Below are 26,499 nucleotides of genomic sequence, written 5' to 3' on the forward strand. Positions count from 1 at the left end.
TTGGACGGGGTCGTTTCCTTCCTCGGGGCGTCGTGGGAGACGGGACATGGTGTCCATCACCCCCACCCCCGCGCGCCCCCGCACAGCCGCCGCATTAGCTTAGCTCCTTATTCCTGGGGGCGCGCTCGCTCATCCTCGCCGCGCGTGGGGAAGGGAGGTGGGTGGGGGGAATGCGCACAGCTCGTGACACGATTTGGGGGGAAGAGACACCCTGCTTCCTAACCCTCAAAGAAGAGCTCCGGCCGTGAAGGGATTGCGGCCTGGGTGCGAGTTAAGCCGGCTGGAGGCATGGGGCTCCCCGTTGGGGGCGAGGACGCGGCCCCGGGAGGGATCGCCCTGAGCTCCGAGGCTTAGCTGTGCGTGTAAATAAGTCTCGGATGGAGACGGTCGGGTCTCTCGTGCAGCAAGGGCGTCCGGCAGGAACCGGGGCGGAAGGGGAGGCCAGCCGTCTGTGTTGGACTCCCGACTAGGAAGCCAGGCTTAGTGTTCGTCTCATTTAATCCTGAGGGGAACCCTGTAGGGCTGGAGGCGTTATTCTAGCGGTGCTGGTGTGGAAAATGGGTCTCAGAGAGGTTAAGTCACTTATGAAGGTCTCAGCCAGAAAAAAATAATAATAGAAGAGGTACAGCTGCGATTCCAACCCAGGGATGCCAGACGCTAAATGCTGGCGCTTTGTATTTTGTGTCTGGGCCCAAAGAGCGATATGTCATATGTTTAGGGGAGACTCCATACAAGAGTACAGTAGGGCAATTAGGGCCCTTCCTTGGGGTATTTGGGTAAAATCGAACTAACAAGGCATGAATCCTGGAATACCCGCTGTTTTTAAGTGTATTTGCCTTTTTAAAAGGGGTTGAGTATAGGGAAACTTTACACTCAGGATAAAAGCAAATTTATCGGCCCATTCCATGTTTGTTTGAATGCCTTATTTTCCGGATACTCAGCTATGTGCCAAGAGTACCAAGATGAGTAAAATGTAGCATCTCTGCCCTTGAGTTTAATTGGGAAGATGATCTTATGAAAGAATTCTGTAACACTCTTCTAAACGTGGCAATCTGCATTCGTGTGTGAATTAATTGGGTTAAAGTAGTTTTAAGCACAAGCTTTTAGGAGCCATTAAGAAAAGGTGTTGGATAGCTTATCATTGTACCATTGATTGCGTCGTTATTTTCCCATTCAGCAAGAAATGCTGTCATAAACTTTAGGTTAAATCATTTCAACAGTATTTTGCGGTGTTATTACACTGCCTTCAGCAAATGTTCAAATAGTAGAGAAGAGAGCATTTATAATTTATCTCCTTTAAAAAGGCTTGATTTTTTTTTTGTAGTGCTTTTATTTCATTAGTTGAAAAGCCTGTGTGGGCAGGATTTCTTTCCAGTTATCTGCCAAGTATGTGCTTAACCTCTTCTTCCAAAAAAAAATAAATGTTAAAAGTACAGAGTGGGCAAAAGTAGGCTTACAGTTGTTTGTATGGAAAAATAATGCAGTAATCATAAATCATGCTACAGGAATAAACTGTTTTGTGTACTCACAGCTGTAAACCGACTTCTGCCCCACCCTGTATAGTTAATACCAGGTTCCATGCATTTACGCTTTTGTGGCTGAGTTCTAATGAACACAGTCTTCAGTTTGGGCTGAAATACTAGTAGCACTTTGTTGAAATGTATAACATTACATTAGGCACGTTAGCTGTCGATGGGTGGGTGGGTAGGAGGGATGGTGGGGCATTTTGGAAATTTCCAGTAGCTTCAGTATTCTCAGTGAAGTAGAAATCAGCTCGTCATCCGAGGGTGATGGGGGAGGGGGGGGGTGGACGCTTTTTGAAGGTTTGGGGCTTTGGGAGAGTGAATGGATTAGTGAAATAGATGATTGCCAGGCAATTAACCAGTCAGGCTGAGGTATGAAAAGCCCGGTAGAGGAAATATGGGATGCTCTATGTGGGTACACAAAATAGAGCGTCTTAATTGGATTTTGCACGCTCGGTATTCCTCAACTTACTTCCATTGCCCGTCTGCACAGTGTGGTATGGAGCATGCACCTGCAGTTCTTTGCCCTAATTCACTTTGTCCGTGCCTCTGCCATATTGCAGGCGTCCTTGTTCTTTATGCAAGTTAAGCATTTTTGGGAGTCTAGCTTTTCCATTCCTTTTTTTTCTCTGCCTGGAATTTCCATTCCAGTCTTTTCCAAGCTCTTTCCCCCCAATTGCACTTGTCACATTATATTACATTTTATCTATCTGTAAAGCCAGTGATAGTGTCTAACTTATTTTTCGTCATTATTTTTAGTGTTAAATGAATGTGCCACTTTTTCTTATTCCTTTAATCCATATCAGGGGTCAGTAGACTTTTTCTGCAAAGAGCCAGGTTTTTAGGTTTTGCAGACCATCTGGCCTGTGTTTCCATTACCTAACTCTGCTGTTGTAGCACAAAGCAGTCATAGACAATACCGAATCGAGTGAGCGTGGCTGTGTTCCAGTAACACTTTATTTGAATGTCATGTAATTTTTACATGTCACAAGATATTATTCTTTAATCCCCCAACCCCCCCAATCATTAAAAATGGGGGAAAAACCCTCTGAACTCGGGCTATACAAAACAGGCTGGATTTAGCCACCACCTCTTCCATTGTAATTTGCAGACCATTGATCTCTACAGACTCTCAGCAAGCCTCCTAAAGTAATTTGCAGGAAGGTGATATTGGTTATAATATTACCATTGGTGGTAGAGAAGCAAAGATAGATTAGGCAGTCCTTTTTTTTTGTTAAGGATCTCATGGTCAAGTTCAAGATTAAGACTAAGACGTGTAAACAAATAAATAATGATGACCCAGTATGGTAGCTGCAGTTACAGTTTATTTATTGGTTACAGACTTGGAACAAAGGAGTGATAATCAGCTTTGCTGGGGTGGACCAGAAGTAACCTCTGACAGTCAGCTGTGGGAGATAGCGGAACATTTTCAGCTGAGAGCCTTTCTGAGACTCAAGCTTGCAAAGGTGATTGACCTCATCTGTTACCAGAAGGTTATGAACATCAGGATGATTCAGTTTCTTTATTTTATAGGATATAATCTGAATTCATTTCTCTTGGAAATAAAACTAATGCATTCCAAATGATTTTCCCCTAATAGTTATTTCTAAAGGTCATGTACATTTTGTATTGTTTTGAGAAAGGTGAAATATGTTTCATGGCATGCTAATGCAGTAATCAATATTTCTTTAGTAAATAAATGAATTTTTGAGATTGAGTTTCAGATTATATAAACTTCTAATCTTTTAAGTCAATTATTAATATATTAGAAAAGGAGAAGGGGCTTTCGTGGCTTTCAGTTTTCTTGCAGTTTATTAGATTTAGTATGAATTATTTAACCTAGGAAAGTATTCATCTAGGAAAGTTAAATAGTTGATTAATATTAGGTGTTTAAAACCTATCTAATTATTATTTAAAACTGTACTACAACAAAAGTAACTCATTCCCCAGGTATGCTGTGAGTCAATAGAAAGTAACTTAATTTTTTTTCAAGTTTTGTACCTTTATTTCTGTATCTTTGTCATTGTTCTTTAGCAGTTAAGAAGTGGGTTTGTTAAAAGAGTTTTAAAAATACTGCATTGGTAAGACTTTGAGTTAGAACTATATCAAGCATTAAAAGTTTTGGAGAAAGTATGATATGTTAAAAATATGCCATGAAAAGTTTTATTGTATTTTAGTTGTTAACTTGTGCTTTCAAGGATCATCTTGTAATACATGTTGCAAAAGAGAAAGCCTGATATATGTTGTTTACTCAGAAAGCTGCTCTTGAATGTTGTATGGTCTTCTCATCATTTCCAACTCTGCCATGTGCTTGTGTGAACTATATTACTAGAGAGCGAACTCCTGGATATTGTCTGCATGATTCTGTTCTCACAGCCAATGTTAAATGTGGGGCAGGCCAGGCATTCCTCACTGCCTTTCCCTTTTATTCTTTTCAACACCACCACTTGCTGGAGCACTTTCTTTAAGAGCGGCTTTCCATTTTTTGCCAGGTAATTTCGAAATCTTGGCATTGGCCTCTGCTGATTTTCATTTCTTAAAAGAGTTGATATTTTCCACATGCTTCACTTGCCAAGTAATTTTGGATTATATGAGACTTTGAGTTTTGTCTTAATCCTATGGAGAGTGTTGTTATTTTCGTATAGCCTGCTGTCAACCTGGTTAGGTTCAGGCTGCAGGTTTCTACCCACACTGTTTGAGCTGTGGTACTAGTTTCAGTTTGGTTTTCAAAAGCCTTTGCAATGCAGTTTGGATATGTCCTGTGTGTGCCACTGGGTCTGGGCAGTGGTCTGACATCTATCTGTTCAGCTCCTCACGTCTTTGGTACACAGAATAGGATGAGATCCCTGTATGCCCAGTTTGGTAAGGGTTAGTCCGGGAGTTAATAAACGACTTCACTGTGTTTCTTTCCTGAGCTCCTTTTGATTTGCTCTCCCTGCTGACTTTCCTCTTTTTCATCCTCCAGCCGGAAAGCTATGGTTTATCTGTATCACTGGGCTACACACTTTTGCAACCACATTCACGACATCCAGGGTCCCGTGTGGCAAGTGGAGAAGAAAGCAGTAGGATTTGGCCCCACTCCTTTGGAACCATAACTCCACCCCAAGGGGAGAAAGGTTCCCCTGCTTCAGAGTTTTGGCTGCATTAAACTGTCGTTATTGCAGCCTGCCGCCACTATCTTGGGATTACTGGGGGACGGGGACATAAGAAAAAGTAGAAAACAAAATAAGATGGGTGCCCTGGTGCCTGCTTCCAGTGCATTCCAGGGAAAAAGTGGCAAGCTCACTGTGGGTTGGGTGGTAGTTATAATTCTGGCTCCCTCTTGTTTCACACGCCACTAATTACTTCCCAGGGTCTTCAAATTGCTATTCCATGCGTTCTGTCCAGGCAGGAGAGAGAGCTTGGAGTATGCTTAACTCCATCCAACCTGAGACCAAGACATTTGTTGGTTTTGCCATTAAAAATGGCATGTTCTTAACTGTGTGGTTCCAGTTTAAAAAAAAATTTTTATTTTATTATTTTGTTTTTAAATCCCCCCCCCCCCCTTAAAAAACAAACCCTGATCCAGAAAACATGGCTACTGCAATTAGGGAGGTGGGAGTTTGGAGACAGACCAGGACACTGCTACTGAAGAATTACCTAATTAAATGCAGGACTAAAAAAAGTAGTGTTCAGGTAAGTTGAATGTTTTTCTTTCTTATGCCTTCTTGCAGTTTATTCTGCATTGCATCTTTAAGAGATGTTTATTTTGCTGAATACATTTTTATTATAATTTTATATTTTTAGGTCCCTTTAATTTGCTTGTGAAGTAAAAAAGCCATAGGAAAGTAACTAAATTCCCTATTTTCTAAATGTTAAAAATTCTAATGATTCCTAAATTTAGTTAATGTCTGATATCAGTGCTTAATTTTGAATTTTTAGGAATGCATTTCCCAAGTTTCATGAAATGAAAAATAAATTCCACAGACAACTTTGTTGAACATTATTTCATAGTTTATTCCCCATAATCTTCCATCTTTTGACTCTGGGTTGAATTGGCTGACATTACCAAAATTATGTCATATATTTGTTTAAAGTAATGTTTTAAAGCATACATTGCTTTAAAGGCTAAAAGAAAATAAGAACTCGGGCTAACCAGTTAATAATAATTTTAAAGGATGAAAATATATTGTCCATCTTCTCCTGAAACCAGCAGAACAATTAAATAGCAAGATGAAATAATAGATCATCTCTATTATAGCAGACTATTGAATTTAACTGAGTGTAGTTTTAGAAATTTAGGTATAATTAAAGCATGAAGTTTTAATGTAGAATTAAATAAAGACATTTTTATGGTCCTCTATTAGGGGTGTTTGGTAAGTTATTATTTTAAATAAAGTTATATATGAGTACATTTGTTTAAATACATATTAATTTTTATGTTTTTAAGTTTATTACATGACTTGTTTTTTAAAATATAGTAAAAATGTAAAGGAAAATTAATACGACTGTTGGGTTAGGATAGAATTGCTTTTACTTTTTGTACTTGAGAGCCAAATTTCTCAGGTTTTTTCTTGGTATTAATTATATTAGTTGCATAGAATCTTTGATGAATTTTGTTGCCATTGTTAAACTTCATAATCATTTTATTTCCTTTATTATAGGAAATTCTTTTTCCACTGTTTTTTTTATTTTGGTTAATATTAATTAGCATGATGCATCCAAATAAGAAATATGAAGAAGTGCCTGATATGGAACTTAATTCTATGGACAAATCTATTCTCTTTAACCTAATTCTTGGATATACTCCAGTGACTAATATTACAAGAAACATCATGCAAAAGGTTTCTACTGATCACCTTTCTGATGGTATTGTGAGCTTTTATCTGTATTCTATCTGTTACAGAAAGCCTCTTCAGTATTTTTCTGCTTGCTTTATTGAGTAAATAACATTCTTAATACTTAGAGACATACCCTTTCACCAAAGAATAGTTTTATAAAAATATTAAAATCATTTAACTCTTCTGTCTTAGTTTTCTTGTGGAACTTTAATTTATATTTTTGGTAATAGGAGGCATATATTATACGTTTTAATAGTTTATATTTAATTCTTAGGCCATTAAAAATAAGTATATTTATATGGGATAAAAGATTTGAAGGAACATTTCGAGTCTGTCTCATGTAATAATTAAGAGGTTGGAAATATATGATAAAGATGATAAAGCAGTAATCTTTTCAGATTGCCATACTTATTTATGGAGGCATGTGGTGTAAACTGGAGAAGTACTTAGTTTTGGAGACTATGACTGTGGCTAAGTGCCTAAATCTGTTTTCCTCAGTTTGTACTCACAAAGAAATGGAATAGAAATCAATGAGGTACTCAGAGTAAAGTGGCTGAGAGAGAACCTAAAAGCAGGACGTGGAGAAAGTGGCAGAAATGTTCATACTGTGGTGATTGATTTAATGAAATACTGAATTGTAGAAAATAACAGATTAACATGTCTTATAATAACATTAACATGTTTTATAATAGGGTAGTTGTAATTAACTTTTAGTTATGTTATGACATTATTGGCTAGTGCAACATTGAATAGAAGATATTTGTTTATACAATGAGGAGTCAAGTAACTTCCCCCATTGACTTCTTTCTGGCTTATTGCTATTTAATATTTTTATCGAACACCTATCTTATTGGCATATAGCATGTTTGTTGGTTTATCATATTAAGCACAAGTAACATGAATAATCATAATAATTTAGCATGCCAGCTCAAAAAACTGATCAGAAATGTTAAGAACAAAATTTATTGATAAGTCTAAGCAGGAGCAAACATATACACCAAAGGAATTCAAGTCAATGTATATTAGTTTAGATGCCAAAATAGTGGAAACATATATAGATTTTTTAAAGTTCTGTCTTTTTTTAAAAAAATATATATTTTATTAATTTTTTACAGAGAGGAAGGGAGAGGGTTAGAGAGTTTGAAACATCGATGAGAGAGAAACATCGATCAGTTGCCTCCTGCACACCCCCTACTGGGGATGTGCCCACAACCAAGGTACATGCCCTTGACTGGATTTGAACCTGGGACCCTTCAGTCCGCAGGCTGACTCTCTATCCACTGAGCCAAACCGGTTAGGGCAAGTTCTGTCTTTTTAACAACAGCTATCTGAAAGTGGGATATACCTGCATACATGGTAATATGACTAAGAGGACGTTGACCTAGCACCCTTTTTATTCGTATCAATCCTGGAGTGGCAGGTCTGCCTTAAAAGGTCTGGAAAATCACAATAATTAACATTTAAGTAATACTTTAAATTTACAAAGCATTTTCATATTTGTGACTGCATTTGATCTTAAGAACCCAGTGTAATCAGGTAGGTATTGTGGATGAGGATATTAAAGTTTGGGGAGTTTGCCTGTGCTCACTCAGCTAATAAGTAATAAAGTTAAATACTAATCCTATGTTCTTTCCACTTCACCACATGTTCTGAAGCTTCTGTACTAAAAACTAGTTGCTTGTAAATAAAGCCTCAAGAAAATATTTTAAAATTAGGATTATCTGATGTGAAAGGATCTGAATGATGACTACAGTATTTCCTCCACATATCTTCTAAGAGAGGAACAGGCTACATTGGTTTTAAGTGCCAATTTTTATTCAAAGAAGAGGTGCATCATAGTTACTAAAATATATACTTTAGTGTCTGAGAAAGATTATGGAATTTTCTTCATAAGAAGATATTTGAAAAGAAAATACCCGCTCATTTATCAAGGACTTACTTGTATAGTTTTACTTGGAGATAGATAAGTGACCTGCAGGTATCACATATAAAGTGTATACTCTTATACCAATAACATGTATTGTACATAATTTATATAATTAAATGACAGTTTAATCGTGTGTGTAAAATTGTACTATTTTATTTGTTATTTTTTAGTATTTTTTAAGATCTCTATTCATTTTCTAAGAAGCTAGAACATAAAACAGAAGTGCTTATAAAATATTACATTCATCAAATATAATGGTAAATTTGGTCTATTGTATTAGGTAAACTATTTTAAATTGTGACTTAATTATATTGTTGTATTTTATAGTGATAATTACTGAAGAATATGCAAATGAAAAGGAATTGCTAGCATCCAGTCTTTTTAAGACTGACAGCTTTGTAGGCGTGTTTTTCAAAGACTTCATGTCCTACGAACTCCGTTTTTTTCCTGATATGATTCCAGTAACTTCTGTTTACATGAATTCAAGAGGTAAGTAGTTTCCCCCTAAAAAATTGAAAACTAGTTAAATGTATGTGTTTTGCTGCTCGTCGTTCATATGCAAAATTTTTGTGGGGTCCAACATTGACATTTTCAACAATACTTATTTGTTCAGATAAGAAAACTGTCAAGTGTAGCATGAATTTATGTAAGTATACTTAAATAACCACCTATCTACATCTACATATATAATATAAAATACAATGAATGTAACACCCATTTTCATTTTAATACATTTATATAACATCGATTACAGTAACACAAAAATGTATCTTGAATTATATGACTTTCTAAATCTGTATTTTTTCTCCATGTAATTTTTTCACAAATAGTATATTACATATCTTTAAAACCTCATGGTTTTCCACCAGTGAACTTCATTAGTTTATGTTTGAAATGTGGAAAACAGCCTTTAATGTTTAAACTTCTGAAGAAATATTATTAACCAGAGACATTTGTTGATCAATATTGAAGTCACTATGCTAAGTATTGAATTTGTGACTAATTCCAAAAAGCCCGTAGAGAATATTTTTTTCTATTGACTTAACCTGGGCTTGTCCTTGTATCTGGAAGTGCTTTGAAGCTGATAAGTCATTTTAGAGTAACTTACCTTAAAACAGAAAAGTGACTTATTTTAAATAATTAGGTTTACAATTTCTATTTATTTTCATTTACCATTCAGTATCATAACACATGTTAACTTATTAATTCAAAAATTTCAAATAAATCAGGAATGTGATATTTTTAGTCTTCGAAGGGTAATTGCTTATTTTCTTTGGTCCTGTAGAAAATGAGTAATCATATTACTTTGGTAAACCTCTATATGTTATCTTTAAAAGAAGGCATTTGCAAGTCATGCAAAATCTTATGTCTCACATTTTTCCCCCATAGCTGGCTGTTCAAAGTCATGTGAGGCTGCTCAGTACTGGTCCTCAGGGTTCACAGTTTTACAAGCATCCATAGATGCTGCCATTATTCAGGTAAATATGATAAAGAAAGAAAAAGAAAGCCAAACCTTATTTTAACAATTACACCCTAGGTATTTACAGCAGTATTTGTTTTGACTGCTGTCAAATGAATAAAATACATAACTTATAACTTCTTTAAGGGAAAAAGATAAGGAAAAAGTCTTATTTTCTGTTTTAATATTTTTGAAACCTACATTTAATGGATAATTTCTAAATATATGATTCAGCGTTCTATATATCTGTATTATTGTATCTGTGTTGACCATAGGTAATATTTGTGAAAGATCTGTATTTGCAGACTTTTCCCCTTGAATAAAAATAACTTATTTTAAAGAAAGTGAGTATCTTTATCTTAATCATAGTAGTAGATTTTATTTTTTAATTTAACAAACATTTATAATTTATTTGCCAAACATGATTCTAAGTTATGTGCTAATATTAACCAATTTAATCTTTACCCACCCTTTGTGATTGGTGCTGCTGTTATTATGTCCATTTTATATGTGCAACTAAAGCACAGGGAGATTAAGTGATTTTCCAAAACTCGGTTAATTTAGAGGGAAAGCTAGTTCAGCCTATTGCTTTTTGGCAGTATAGTTTTAGTACTATACTGCCACTAGGATTGCATATACAATGTTACAATTGTATTTCACAGACATGCTTAGACCTGATCCATGTTTCACATTTTTATAAAAATGAACAGGAGGCCTTGAACAGAAGACCTATCTCTGTTGTTAGACTGCTATATAGTAAAATGACTATAATAATGCTTTACCTGACAGTTGTTAAAAGAACCAAATGAGATAATATATGTAGACTTGTCATATGAACTCTCACACATGGTATATGTATTACAGATATGTAATGTTACACAAACCAATCATAGAGAAGTTTAAGGTACAGACAATCCAGACCATACTGGAAGAATAGACCAAGCAGATCACATTTTATACATTCCGTTGAATGTTGGTAGAGGTATCATAGGGCAGTTACATTATTCTATCTATACATGCTGTACACACATATTATACAACAATAGGACATACTATTTTAAAAAAATACTATTTAAAAGGACACTTTTAATGATATTCATTCATGGTACTAGTAACCATTCCTTCTTCAATTTTATAAATGAATATGTTTGTTAATATACATACATAATTGCTTAAGATGGTAGCTGTGAAATTTTATTTTCTTTGACAAATTGTTTTATCAAACTATGTATACTTCCCAACTTCAGACTTTAAACTTTATGGTCTGCTTCCAGGATATATAAAAGCAGTATTTTACTCTATCATGGTTTTGGGGTCAGTCACTTTATTTCAGGTGTGTAGCTTCTTGAGGACTGTATTTACTAGGTTATTGACTAATTTTTTTTTGGTATACTTATCACAGTTTTTTAGGGGTTACTTTCAGAAGAAAATTAACTGAATGTATTTACATTTTCCAATTATAGTTGAAGACCAATGTTTCTGTATGGAAGGAGCTGGAATCAACTAAAGCTGTTATTATGGGAGAAACTGCTGTTGTAGAAATAGATACCTTTCCCCGAGGAGTAATTTTAATATACTTAGTAATAGCATTTTCACCCTTTGGATACTTTTTGGCAATTCATATCGTGGCAGAAAAAGAGAAAAAGCTAAAAGAGTTTTTAAAGATAATGGGACTTCATGACACTGCCTTTTGGTATGTTATTAAGAGTTTATTCAGTATGATTAATAATTAATTATACAAATCTTCAGAATTTCAATTTTGTTATTCACCTAACTTGGTAGGAGAGGTACTGCTCCTGTTTTCTCACAGTGATTGTCCTTTTCTTGAAATGTGAGACTATTCAGCAAGCTTCAGCAATTGATTGGCTTGTTTTAACATAAGAAAAGTGGGATTTGGAAAGCATGTTAACATTACGTGTTTAAATTTTATTTCACATTCTGTTTGAATTGATAAAGTGTGCTCCATGTATTTTAGTGTATTTTTTCAGTGCATAGAATATATGAGCTCTTGGAGAGTTAGAAATTAATTGCTTTGTTTGGTCCTCTCCCAATATCATAGATGTACATGCTATTAAAAATTTAGTTAAAGTGATTGAACTTTGTGCATGCAGTTTATAGGCTTTTTTCCTGAAAAAAGGTTATTTGTGTGAATTAAGATGAAATTTAAATAATTGATAGAGAAACAAATGAAAAATTTTTTGTAAGTGAGCATTTTAAAACATAATTTTATAGAGTCATGCATTTTTATTAGTAATTCTAGGTGTATTTTCTTTAATTTTCCTATTGTGTTGTGAGAAAATTTATTTTGACCCCATATTGGGAGAAAGTTAATACATTTTGGAAAAAGTTCGTAAGCATGTGAGTTGATATTATAGGCCAATTTACAAAATTTTATTCCATTTAACTCAATGCAACAATTAATTATAACACTTTACCTGATGGGATCATTGTGTTTAACCTGTTTTCTTAGCTCTTTTTTTTTTTTTTAACCTCCTGTCATTTTAGTAGTGATTGGTTTTTAAGATGCATTGGGTTATTAAAGTATTTTGTGAGGAAGCAGTAGCTGGAAGAATTTAGGCAAAATAGTCTTTCAGTGCTTCAGTTTTACCTCTGTAAAATGATAAGTTGCATTTTGAAAATTTAGGTATCCTTTAGCTCTATTTCAGTGATTTTATGATAGCATATATTAAATCATCATCTATTAACTTGAAAAGTAAAGATAAAATGAAACTGCTATAGAAATTCCATTTAGCTCTGATTTGAGGAGAAATTTCGAACAATTATAGTGAATCTGTCACTGATTTTCTTGATCTGATGTGTAAATATGTACTTACTACATATGTTGTTGATTAGTGATGTAGTCTTTATTGTTTAAAATACCATAAGTTGTCAGGGGTTTTATTGTAGCACATGCAATAAAGAAAATTGTTAGTCATTAAACTCTTGTATTTTAAGAAAATCAGAAGTAATGTGTATGATTGAAGTTTTGAAATACTAAATTTAGATTAATCATGATTGATAATAACTCATTTTTTTACTCTTGCAACGATAATCATCATTTAATATCTATATCAGAGTATAACTTAACCAGTACTGTATTTTTAATTACATACAAGAGTATTCATTTTCAATATATGAATATATACAGAAATTAATAGATTGATTTAATTTTAAGAATATAATGGCTGAAATAAAGATGAAATTTTGTTTAAAGTGATTTGTTTTGAACTTTTAAAACCCCATGCATTTAACCATAATGTATTTGTATTCTCATTTTAGGCTCTCCTGGGTTCTTCTGTATGCAAGTTTGATTTTTCTTATGTCCATTCTAATGGCAGTTATTGCAACAACTTCTGCATTATTCCCTCAAAGTAGCTGCGTTGTGATATTTCTACTCTTTTTCCTGTATGGGTTGTCATCTGTAAGTATTTCAACTTGAAATAGGAATAAGGAACTGCCAAAATATTTGTTTAATGTAGTAAAGTCTTATTCTTTGGCTTATTTATAGTCAATTTCCCAAGAAAGACAGATTGTTATGAGGTTATTGATAAATGGCACATATGGCATCAATATACCTCATTCTAGGAAAGGTACAAAATAGTCTCAAATTTTCAATTTAACTTGTTTTTATATGATGTATTTCACATAGAAATCCCCCGAACCTATCTTTTACTCTTCATATAACATGTGCGTTTAAGATTGTGTAGTACTGGACTTTTTATTCGTTTGTTTTCATGAAATCTTGAAAGTTAACTTATATTACAGGATGCTGTTGTCTTAAGATAATGTCTTTGTGAATACAGCTCTTTGGAAGTGTTGGTGTCTGTTAAGTATATTGGCCGGATGCTGGCTGTTAATGACCAGCCTTTGTTTTAAGTGGTCCCAGTTTCCATCTTGGTTGGTTTATATACCCATGAGGTGCCAGTTATTAAGTATTTCACTATCACCTCTTCTCTTTAACACAATAATTTACATATAATGTATACTTTTCTACATAATTGCCCAGTTTTTAACTAGTTTTGTTTCATATCGATACATAAAACTTTAATGATGGGGTATGTACTTAACAGCTTATTGATTTATTGTTTTGTTCATATATGTATACATCTAACTCCAGAAACACATAGCTGTTTATGGTTTCTGTAGACTAGAGGTGATCATGTTTGCCTACTAGATAGATATTATGCAGTTTTTAAATTTGTCAGTTTAAATTTTTAAATGTATATCACTATTTGTATGAAAATAAAATCTTACCTGTAAGCATTTAGAAATTAATTGTATTTGTTTTAATACCAATGTATGTGAACAGTGTGCATTAAACTTAATACTTATATTTTATAGGTATTTTTTGCTTTAATGCTGACACCTCTGTTTAAAAAGTCAAAACATGTGGGGATAGTTGAATTTTTAGTCACTGTGGCTTTTGGATTTGTTGGCCTTTTGATAGTCCTCATGGAAAGTTTTCCCAAATCGTTGGTGTGGCTTTTAAGTCCCTTCTGTCAGTGTACTTTTTTGATTGGTATTGCACAGGTAGGTGGCATATTTATGTTGCTTTCACTAAATGTTGTCTTTTCTCTTCAGCTTCATGCAGCTTGTTATATTACCATGAATACTACCTGTGATTTGAAAAAAAAATTAAATTTAAATCTGAGAAAGGAATATTTGAATACTGAAGTACATTTTATATTGGTTTCATTTATATTTTCTCCATTTTTAATTTGTTCATTTATATTATCTGTTTGTAAATTCTCCACTTTCTGTGTTAGTATATCTCAGCAGTCTAGTTCATTGCAATAACTCAGTTTGTTAGAAGAGATTAGTTTAGGTGTCAGGTAATTTAGATTGCTTATGGCCTGGTTACCTTGCTGCCTGTTGTAAAATAATCTCAGATGTGTGTCTGGAGGAAGTTGTGTGTGGAGCAGAACAAATATTTCATGACTGTAGCAATAAAATAAGTAGACCTGGTGGATATTATTGTTCCAGGATTCATGAGATTATCATTCACCTAAATAATATTTAGATTTATAAATTTGATTTTTTATTAGTCTTTACAGGGGCTGGCAATTCCTAAGGGAAAAATTCTTATAAGAAACTGTTTTATGTAACAACATACACTTGGTTAATGTCAGAGAAAAAATGAATTACTTAGTATAAGACATTATTCATGTTTGCTGGGTAGAGACTTAAGATAGATTGTTTAAAAATATTGAGTTAAAGAAATTTTAACTACTTAAGACCTAAGAGCTGTTGTTAACATATTTTGGAAATCCACCGAGTCCCCTTCACTTAGGAAGGTGGGTCGAAGGGGCCTTTAGTGTCATTTAATTCATCTTTTCACCGATAAGGCTGAAATTCAGAAAGGTGGTATAGTTACAGTTTATTCACTTACTGACAGGTCTACAAGCTAAATGAGGCCTCAAACTCTAATACGGTCCTCTCTGCTCTGTCACATATAGCTACCATGAATAACTTAACAATTGTATTAATAATTAGGTTAATTAATTCTAATACTTTGTCCCTTTTCAGTATTGAAAAGATGTTGACATTTTATTCTCTAATGAAATAATTTTAATTTGTTTGCCTTCTATGTGGACCATAAGTCTTTTGTTTGCATTAATTAGTATTAACATCATACTTTATTTTTATTTCATTTGATAATAATAGTATTAGAATTCAATACCCCAGGAGTGAATGTATACTAGTTTTAGAAGCACCACATTTAAAACATGATTGAAAGGGATTGCTGTGATACACTTAAGAGTTTGGTAAAGTTCTTACTGTTTTCCTTATAAATTTATGTTACTATTTGGTAGATTTTAATCTGTTAAACAGCCCAGTCTGATTACTGTCACTCTGGATAAAAGGAGTAACTCTAAGTAGTGGTAGCTTTTGCTTATTTTTATCATTTTTGTATAATAAAGTTGGTGTTTCTGTTCTTTAGGTCATGCATTTGGAAGATATTAATGAAGGTGCTTCATTTTATAATTTGATTGAAGGTCCATATCCTCTAATTATTACTATTATCATGCTAATACTTAATAGTATATTCTATATCCTCTTGGCTGTTTATCTTGATCAAGTCATTCCAGGTATGCACATAGTTTTTGGATTTAACTTTAAAGATTTTTAGTTTTGTCCACATAGGATCAACTTAATTTTATTTCTTTTTTAGCCAAAGCACCCAACTTATATTCATTGTTAAAGCTTTTAATTTAATTTTAAATAAGTATACCTTGTACCTGTGTCTTAACCACTAGTGAACATAAGAAGATTGTAAAAAGAGAGCAGTTATTTTTTTAAAATATACTATATATTTTTATTTCAGAGAAAGAAGGAAGGAAGAGGGAGAGAGAGAGATAGAAACATCAATGATGAGAGAGAATCATCAATTGGCTTCTTCCTGCACGTCCCCCACTGGGGACCAAGCCCACAACCTGGGCATGTGCTGTAGACCAGAACCAAACCTGGGACCCTTGAGTCCACAGGCCAATGCTCTATCCACTGAGTCAAACTGGCTAGGGCAAGAGCAGTTTGTTTTAAAAGCCTTAAGTCCCTAACTGAACTTCTTAACTTGGTACTTCCCTATCTCAGTCTTCTTTGGCTAAAGTGTTTCATTATTTTACCCTCTTAGGTCTAAAACTGTGAAGCAATCTTGTATCTCCTACCTTTCCTCTCATCTTTTATCCTGCATCTGTAGGAGCGATTTTCAACCACGGGCGTGCTCCCTATTTAGTCAGGGGCACCGACTTCTTTTCCCTTAGATTGTCAAATAAAACAACAGCCAGTACAACAACAACAAAACAAAATAGCTGCCTGGTGTGAATGAATCAAAACTATACCTTTTTTTTTTTTTTTGTCTGACCAGCTAAAGATATAACATTTTTTGGTGTGCCACAGAATTCTAGTAGTTAGTTTATGTGTGCCATGAGGTGAAAATCACTGATCTACAGCAAATTCCTATAGATTCAAAATATTATGAAATACCCAGTACCCCTTATGCTTTTCCCCTTGAGTTCTTCATTACTTTTGTCTGTGTTCTAGACCTGCACTGTTTTATATGGTAACCGCAACACGTGGCTTTTAAATTTTAAATTAAGTAGAATTAAATAAATTAACAATTCATTTCCTCATAGCACAAGCCACATTACAAGTGCTTAGTAGCCACATATGGCTGTTAATGATAATATCGTCTAGCATAGATATAAGACATTTCCATCATTGCTGAAAGTTGTATTGGGTAGCACTAGTCTAGACTCTCATATAATTCCTTACCTCAAGTCAAAGAACTTCACTATTTCCTTTAATCAGGTTAATCATCCACTCAAAATCCTTAGTGGGCATATCCTTATTAAATAGGTATATCTTGTTAAATAGAAACTCATATGTTAATGTCCTCCACAATACTTTTATATATTTAATCTCTCCTTATCACCCTCCCTGTCCGTATTATACTTAATATTCATTAGTACAGTCCTATTTAAACATATATCCAGTGTATTGGATTGTTTTTAGCTACAAAATCATTTCTTATTGGCTTAAACAGAAGGAAATCAATTGTTTTACTTCAAAGGAAGTCCAGAGATAGGATGGCTTTCAAGTTGTTTGACTTGCTCAACCATGTCATCAGGGACCCACTGTCTTCATGCTTTTGCCAGCTTTGTCTCTAGTCTGGCAGATTTGCTCTCCTTATGAGCTCAGGGTTTTATGCTTTTTTGTTTCATGGCCAATGGAAGAGGGAGGGTGAAACTTTCTCCCATCTATGCCCTTTGCTTCTGTCTGATTGGTTACATGCTTATGGCTGGGGCAATAGCAATCACTAGAGCATGTTAACTGATTAGATCCATTAGAATCTTCTGTGTAATTAGGGTCAGATTTCTTTGAAACATGTGGCCGTCTAGGAGTGGATATTCTTTTTTTAAATTTCTTTACTGATTAAGTTATTACATATGTGTCCTTATCCCCCCATTACCTCCCCCTCCCCCCCCCCCATTCCCCCCCCCCCCCCCCCCCCCCCCCCAGATTCTGTCCATCCTGGGGCTCACACACAGTATACATACATACATACATACATTCGTCCTACACCTGAGTATCAACCAAAATTCTTTTTAAAGTGTCAGTTTTGGTGGGGAAAATGGGTACATGCTATGTGGGCAACTATCACTGTCTACCATATATAAGTCTCCTGTGTTTGTCCTGTTGATGTATTAGTCTCCTCATTCTAAAAAGTCTTCTCTATGAACTATATTAACTTTTCTAAAAACTTCCTATTTTCATAGACTCTCTAAGATGATACATTCAAGCTTTCAGAATATTTCCCCTAGCCAGATATAAATGTTTCCTCTTCTAGACTCTTAATAGCATTATGGATGACATGCCTCACAGTCTGCATTGTGCTTTAGCCACTTGGTATATGTGTACTCATAAATTTAGGGCAAAAAATGTGCTTTACTCACCTTTACATTCCCATGCACTCTCAGCAACTCTGAACTATTTATTGACTGAGATAATATTTTATATCTCAGTATTGACTTAGTACTTTATATCTAAACAAGATCTAGGTTGTTATATATTTCACATATTACCTTTATGATTATAAAACTGGTTTTCAGAAAGAATTTGTTATAATTCAGTTTTTTTTTTTATTTTTCAGGGGAATTTGGCTTACGGAGATCATCTTTATATTTTTTGAAGCCATCGTATTGGTCAAAGAACAAAAGAAATTATAAAGAATTATCAGAGGGCAATGTTAATGGGAATATTAGTTTTAGTGAAATTGTTGAGCCCGTCTCTTCAGAATTTATAGGAAAAGAAGCCATAAGGTATGATTTAATTTTTGGCAATTTAGGTACAAGAATTGCTGATGGAACATGCCACATTTAAATCCTATATATTAAATAAGGTGTGTAAGTAATTTATCTTAGGAGATTTGGTACACATTTCATGATTTTTAAAACAGTGTTAAGAGCTACTTGTCTTTTAAGTTCTTACCTTCTTTGCAACCATTTAGAATAAGGTTGCTGCTAGGTTTGAAATTTTTGTTTTAAGGAAAAGATTTTAAAGTAATAAAACTGGGTGTTTAGACAGTTAAGCTATTTTAAACTTTCTTGGTATTGGATTAAAACAGTAAATATTAACTTTATAATTTGATTCAGGATATGTTATCTAAGTTATACAACATATGAAATTGTCCTCTATTAATTTCATAGACCCTTAGGTATTGTGATATAATTAGAATATCTTTAATTTCTAAGAACCAAAGAAATTAATCACTATCTCTTGCTAGATCAGTCAAAACCAAATTAAAAAATAATGAGAAAAAGAGCAGAAATAAAAATGAAAGAAAAAGTGAAGTGTAATTTGTTCTTTAAGTTTAAGAAAAATGTATAAAATCTGGGGAGAGGGAAATACTTAGGATATAATTAATGGGCCAGTGGTCTGCCTTTTCAAGGGTAAAATTCAAACTGGTTAATAAAACCATTCTGTAAAATATGTAAAACATTTAAAGTGGAATGAGAGAATCACTTCACATTTATTGACAGTTTGAAATGTGTACTGATGTGAAATAAATAGCATTTGTTTTTTAATCTGCCTAAAATCAAGTATTTGATTAGTTGCAAACAGAAAAGTATCAAAGATGAAAAGAAATTTCTAAATTGCTTGAGTTAAATGCTTCACTTTGTTTTAGAAGTTGGCTTATGAAAAATGAATGAATGACATCTAAAATGGAGAGGATACTATATTTTTGTCTTGTAGTTTTTTTTTACAAATGCTTTTATAATTATTATTAGCTCTCTTTGATTAATTATTTTAGTAGGGAGGTACTTTATTATTATTTTTACAAAATATGACAGATTTGGTTAGAAAACGTACATGGAAACGCACATTTATAAATTGCTTTAAATACTTAAAATAGAAAATGGTGTTTTTTCAGAATCAATGGTATTCAGAAGACCTACAGAAAGAAAGGTGACAGTGTGGAGGCTTTGAGAAGTAAGTAGCTTTCCTTAGTATTAAACTACAAATGGAAAAACAATTTGTGGGAAATTTAAGCTTCTTTATCACAATTTTCTCTTTTTCCTTTAGGGATACTTACATTTATTTATGTGATTAATATTCATAATACAACTAACATCAAAGTAGTAAAAGAAAAAGTAATAACTGTTAAGATGAAAAATATTCAACTATTTATCCTTTTATTTTTGTGCATGAGTATACAGATTAGTTGCTTTTTTTTTTTTTCTTTTGGGTTAACACCAGGTTTCTCAGCCTCGCCACTACTGATATTTTGTGCGTATAATTCTTTTTTTTGTGAGGGGCTGTCCTGAGAATTGTAGTTGTATAGCAGTGGGTCAGTCGGGGTTCTTCAGAACCAACAGAATATATATACTTGATACACATACTAACAGAGAGCGAGGGAGCTGCTTGGAGGGGGCAAGAGGGATCACATATATGAAGGTGGTCCCATCAGATTATAAATGGAGATGAAAAATTCCTGTCACCTAGTGACATGGTAGCTGTTGTGACATTGTGGCGCAAAGCCTTACTTGTGTTGTGGCGATGCTGGTGTAAACAATCTGCACTGCCAGTGGTGTAAGAGTATAGCTTGTTGTGTAAGTACACTCTATGACAGTGATGGCGAACCTATGACATGTGTGTCAGAGGTGACACGCGAACTCATTTTTTTGGTTGATTTTTCTTTGTTAAATGGCATTTAAATATATAAAATAAATATCAAACATATAAATCTTTGTTTTACTATAGTTGCAAATATCAAAAAATTTCTATATGTGACACGGCACCAGAGTTAAGTTAGGGTTTTTCAAAATGCTGACACGCCGAGCTCAAAAGGTTCGCCATCACTGCTCTATGATGTTCACCCAAGGACGAAGTCGCCTAATAATGCATTTTTCAGCACATATGGCTGTCATAAAGTGATGCACGACGATACTTGAGTAGAATATCTAGGTCATGAGTAGAATTGCTAGATCATATGTTCAACTTTAGTAAGAACTGGAACATTTTTCTAAAGTTGGTACCCTTGTTTGCTATGACCAGAATGTATGACAGTTCCTCACCAACCTTTGGTATTGTCAATGGTTTAACTGTTGTGGTAGAGTACACTGATATGTTAACAAGGTTTAATTTGCATTTACCTACTAACTAGTGTTACTGATTTAAGATCTTTCTGTTTATTTTTGGTTTTCAGCAGTTTTACTATACTCAACGTCGGCGATGTTTTTGTTTTTACCTTTATTCTGCGTTGGTCGTACAGTGCATCTTGAATCTGTGGCTTGATGTCTTCTGTTTTAGAGAATTCTCAGCCATTTCTTTTTCAATCTTTTGTCCTATTTTTCTCTCCTATTACTTGCTATGACTTTTCACTTTATTCTATTTGTCTTTTATTCTCTTTTCCAAGTTTTTTACACTTTTACACTTTTATCTCTGTGCTCTAGACTAGGTATTTTCTTCTGACTTTTGTCATTCACTGATTTTCCCTATTTGAAAACTATTGAAATCTTTCTCACTTACCTTTTACAGTTTTTAACTTTCTACTTGGTTCTTTTATGTAGTTTTTAGTTCTTTGCCAACATTCTTTTGTGAATATGATAGCATAATGATTTTAAATCTTCTCATATGGTGCCAGTATATACATCTCCTCTAGGTGTATTTTTATTATCTTTTATGTTGGTTTTTGGTCTTACCTTGCTTTCTCTTGCCTGATTATTATTGGCTGAGTGCTGTATACTGTATATGAATAATTGCAGGGATAATTTGGAGTCTGGATAATGTAATCTTCGAGAGATGATTCATTTTTTACTTCTGGCCTACAGTTCTAGTGATACTAAATCCCAGATCACCTTCATTAAATGAAGGGCTATACTTACAGTGGTGGGCAAAAGTAGGATTACAGTTTAATATGAATAAATAATGCAGTGCTTAATAAATAAAAATACAAGAATAAACTCTGGTATTCACGTACTCACAACTGTATACCCACTTTTGCCCACCCCTCTATTTGAAGCTGGGTTTTCAGGTCCCTGCTTCCTGTCCTCCTCCAGTGATTGACACATCCATCCAGTGACATTCCTTTGTTCCATTTTTCTCTTATCTAAATTAAACTTGTCAAGTGTTTACCATTCCCATGCTATTAACCAATTTCTAGGGGTTATTTTTGCCAATATATTTGACATGCCTATGAATACTCTTGGGAAGAAACTTTTGTGTGTGTTTTTTATCTATTTTAATTCCTTTGGAAATTCCCCAAAGTGAGTATACAGATCTCTCCCAATATTTTATGCACCCTCTAAATCAGGGGAACAAAAAATAAAAGTTTATTTTTATTACTTATTGTTCATATCATTGACTATAACAATTATTATTATGGTATAATATTAAACATGATGCACGTACATATGCTAGTAACTTTAAATCTGTCTTAAATTTATTGACTTGTTTAACTAGTATGAATTACCTTGTATAGCTCAACAGAAATAAAAATTATATTTGAATCTTCTCCTTTCCCCCCTGAACTAGATTTGTCATTTGACATATATGAGGGTCAGATTACTGCATTACTTGGACACAGTGGAACAGGAAAGAGTACATTGATGAATATTCTTTGTGGCCTATGTCCACCTTCTGATGGTGAGAATTTTCTGACATAAAAAAAAAATCTTACTTGTTTTATTAGTATTGTTAACTAAGATGTCACAACATAATTATCCTTGAAATATGTAAGATTGATTTTTATCAATGATTTGGAACCAACTTCTGTGTCTATAAAGGTGTTTTATCTTTTTTTTATTATACACGTTTTTTTTTAATAAGAAATTAAAAGTGATTCATAAAGTAAAAAGGTTCTAATTTTGTACCTATTTTATCAGATTGTGTGTATTTTTCATTTTTAAATAACTAATTATGTGGATATTAAATGAGACATACAATGTAAATATTACATATTTCAGGTTGAGAAAATAGATACAGATTTCTAATTATATGACAGTAGTTCAAAAGGAAAGAATAATAAATGCCAATACCATTTCCTAAAATAGAATTTTAAGAACAATACCTCAAACATATAATTGTTATATGTGATTGCCCTGTAGATCAGAATTCAATATGGCAGTTCCATATTTCCACAGTAAGCAAAGAGTGGTGGTACAATATTTTACTTTAAGAAAGGACCAAATTTCCATATATTGAATTTAAATCTTTTAAATTGTAGTTTAATGTTTAAGTTTATTTATAATTGCATCACTTTGTATTAATATCTTAAATTTATATAAGAATGTATAATTTTTGTTATGAATCTACATTATCACATTGATTTAACAGTTCGTAAGTGGGAAATATTTGTATTCAGTTTATGTAAGAAGAAACTGGAATTCAGATTGATTTCTGAAGATCACACTGCTAGTTAGGGGAATGTTTTTATCTCTTTGTTCTTTCCACTATTGTGTAATGCCTGGAAATGAAGGAAGATTGTTACTGAAATATCAGTGTGAATAATACACCAATGAAGCTTCTGGTTCCTTGCACTTTCCACTATGTAATATGTCCTGGAAATGAGGGAAAAGGAGATTGAACTATAAGTTGAAGTAAATCACCGACAGTATGGAAATGAGGGCGCATTGTATTTTCCAAATTCATATTAATTCTTACCTTATATGTCTAATATACAATTAACTGAATTGTTAGTGTATATAGTAAAGCATATATACTTTTAATACTTAATATATTTAATATGAATGTATATATTTTGGTTTTAGGGTTTGCATCTATATATGGACACAGTGTCTCAGAAATAGATGAAATGTTTGAAGCAAGAAAAATGATTGGCATCTGCCCACAGTTAGATATACACTTTGATGTTTTGACAGTAGAAGAAAACTTATCCATTTTGGCTTCGGTCAAAGGAATACCAGCTAATAATATAATACAAGAAGTATGTTATTCATATTGAATTCATTACTTTTATTCCCTGTAAATTAGCCGCCTTTTGTAATAAAAATATGCTTGAAAATCTCAGTAAAAAACCAATTTTGAGTCAGTAAACAAAATCATTACACAGAATTCGAATCTTGAGCACGTGTGAAACTGTCCTTGTTTCATCTGGAGGATGCTAGTCTCCAGTATAGGTATTTCTTTTCTTCCTTTCCTTGCACATCATCTCCCCCTACACACACAGCCTTTGCCCCGATCCCCTTCCCCACTACCCAGGAAATCACACGAAAGTCAAACAGACCTTTCCTTCAGGAACCTTTTTATCTGTTATTTCAAAAGTACATATGAATATATGGCAAAATTAAATTCTGCACTAAAATAACATTTTAAAGGTTGATACTAAAATTGGAACACTTAAAAACTGATAGCGATAATTATGTAAATGGTGTACTTTTAAAAATAACTGTTCACGTTTTGCTTTTACAGGTGCAGAAGGTTTTACTGGATTTAGATATGCAGGCTATCAAAGATAATCAAGCTAAAAAGTTAAGTGGTGGTCAAAAAAGAAAACTGTCTTTAGGAATTGCTGTTCTTGGCAATCCAAAGGTAAACAAATATTGTGTCACTGGTGCCATAAACTTAAGTTATGCTAAATAAAAATATAGGTTGTAGAAAGATGTATATACACACACATTATGAAGTTTAAACAGGCATAAAATACTGTATGTTATTATAAATGTAATTATAGTAATAAGGCTTTAAAATTGAAGTCAGAAAGATACATAACATCTTTACGATAGTGGTCACCACTGGGAAGAGGAATGGAACGGGCGGTCTTTAGTTATAGCCATGGAGTTTTTATTTATTTTTTTTAAAAAAAAAGATCTGAGGAAAATATGGCCAGGAATAATATTTGTTAAATTTCACTGGTGGCTATAACAGTATTGTTCTATTATTCTCTAGAATTTACTGTATATCTGTGATAGCTCATAATAAAATTCTTAGAATAGTATGAAAAGAATTGTTTTGTTTTTCACTGTCCTGCTGATGTAATTTTGTATGTGTCTCTTTTGTGCTGTTCTCTGTCCTTATAAACACAGAACTAGCTGATAAAATCCTTTGCAAAGTGCTAGAAACCTGCTAGGTACATGCCTACAGCTAGGAGATCCAGGGGTCCCTACCATCCTGTCACTTTTGCCCTTGCTGCTGCAGCCAGGGACGGCTCTGGGTTCTGGCTTTATGTTCATTTATCTTTCTCCCAACCCTCACCACCATGTTTCTTGAAATTGAAAATAATGCTTAAAACAAATTGCTTCTCTAACAAGCAACTGTTATATTTACAGCATTTGATTGTTCAGATAAAAACAATCTACTTAATGTTTTGTTTTAAATTTATCTGATTCTTATTACACTTATATCTTACATTATAGACATTAGTATTTTATAATTAAACCAAGGAAAATATTCATTTGCCAAACCGGTAACTTTAAAATCTGTGCTCACATATGAGCGAAAAACTCAGAACTAATAGAGTTCCGATTGGAGATAATAACTTGAAATGGGGAAGCCTTTAAATTCACATAAGTTTTGTATATTTAGTTTTCATGAGGATTCCCTGCCCCCCTCCCCTTGTCGTTTCACACAGATACTCTTGCTAGATGAACCAACAGCTGGAATGGACCCCTGCTCTCGGCATATTGTTTGGAATCTTCTAAAATACAGAAAATCTAATCGAGTTACAGTGTTTAGTACTCATTTCATGGATGAAGCTGACATTCTTGCTGGTGAGGTTTTTTACTTTTATTTTTAAAGGATAAGGTCATGGGGCCAAATGAGAGATTGGACATAGAGGAGTCAAATTTTGAGGAATAAATAAGGAAGCTGGTGCTCTTAAGAAAGGTGTAAACATCTTTTAAAAGTTACATATTTTTGTATTGGAGAGGCCCTCAGACTACTCAAGGTTTAATCATTTGCTGGGAGAACTCATAGGACTCAGCATAGTCACACTCATGCATATATTACATGAAACTGACAGATACAAAGCAAAGTAAGCAACAGGAAAAGGCACATGGGGCAAAGTCTGGAGGAAACCAGACACAAGCTTCTGAGAATCCTCTCACAGTGGCGTCACACAGAATGTGCCCAGTTTGTCCAGCAGTGAATTGTTAGCAACACGTGTGAATTGTCTACTAGGAAAGCTCATTAGAGACTTGGTGCCCAAGGTATTCATTGTGCACTGGTCACATAGTCACCCTCTGCCTAGCATGTGCCCAAGTTACAGATTCCCAGAACAAAAGCAGATTTGCAGTATAATCTATGTTGTTTGTAAAGTTTAGGTACAGTGAGCACCCTTATCTGTTCTGGGGATGGTGGGAACACTCCTAAAATCCATGTTTCCAGACTCCAGTTTAAAGGGCCCCAACATTATAAGCAGGCTGTTCTAAGAATAATAGTCTCAGGTCTGCTATATTAACTGGTTTCTGCACAGTTCTCACCACAAACACATGTATGAAAAAACTCAACACATTTTTAATAACTGACCAAGTCCAAGAATTTGAAATTTTAGAGCAACCTCTTTCTGCTTATAATATAATCTAATGAATTTGGCATGTCATTCCTTTTTTTAGTAGCATCTTTGCTAAAACAACTAACATTTTGTTTCTATTGCTTTTTTAAAAAAATTTATTTTTCTTTATTGATTAAGGAAATCATGAAAGTGCTTGCATAGTAAGTCTTAGGAAGAGTCTGAGATACTTGGAGCAGTATTATGAAAATAGACTCAAGAATTAGATTGGTTGGGTTCAATTCCCGGCTTTGTCATTTAAT

The 26,499-nt window shown here is 33.7% G+C and overlaps 1 protein-coding gene across 2 annotated transcripts in view; it reads left to right on the forward strand.

Annotated features, from left to right (window-relative positions):
- The first annotated feature begins 1,842 nt into the window (after window positions 1-1,842).
- Window positions 1,843-26,499, forward strand: part of ABCA5 (ATP-binding cassette, sub-family A (ABC1), member 5) — a 52,608-nt gene continuing 27,951 nt past the window's right edge. Inside the window, exons 1-15 of one of the 2 annotated variants that reach the window (XM_014536103.1) lie at window positions 1,843-2,989; window positions 5,082-5,198; window positions 6,167-6,371; window positions 8,598-8,759; window positions 9,660-9,748; window positions 11,193-11,422; window positions 13,009-13,150; window positions 14,071-14,259; window positions 15,671-15,818; window positions 18,380-18,548; window positions 19,661-19,719; window positions 22,264-22,374; window positions 23,499-23,674; window positions 24,160-24,279; window positions 25,319-25,457. In XM_014536103.1, the coding sequence (XP_014391589.1) occupies window positions 2,828-2,989; window positions 5,082-5,198; window positions 6,167-6,371; window positions 8,598-8,759; window positions 9,660-9,748; window positions 11,193-11,422; window positions 13,009-13,150; window positions 14,071-14,259; window positions 15,671-15,818; window positions 18,380-18,548; window positions 19,661-19,719; window positions 22,264-22,374; window positions 23,499-23,674; window positions 24,160-24,279; window positions 25,319-25,457 (2,218 nt within the window). In that variant the 5' untranslated portion in view covers window positions 1,843-2,827. Of the gene's footprint in view, window positions 2,990-5,081; window positions 5,199-6,166; window positions 6,372-8,597; window positions 8,760-9,659; window positions 9,749-11,192; window positions 11,423-13,008; window positions 13,151-14,070; window positions 14,260-15,670; window positions 15,819-18,379; window positions 18,549-19,660; window positions 19,720-22,263; window positions 22,375-23,498; window positions 23,675-24,159; window positions 24,280-25,318; window positions 25,458-26,499 lie in introns of those variants that run through there. The other variant, XM_014536104.1, reaches the window with a different exon arrangement.

Source organism: Myotis brandtii, unplaced genomic scaffold (genome assembly GCF_000412655.1).
Source record: "Myotis brandtii unplaced genomic scaffold, ASM41265v1 scaffold157, whole genome shotgun sequence".
Lineage (NCBI taxonomy): Eukaryota > Metazoa > Chordata > Mammalia > Chiroptera > Vespertilionidae > Myotis > Myotis brandtii.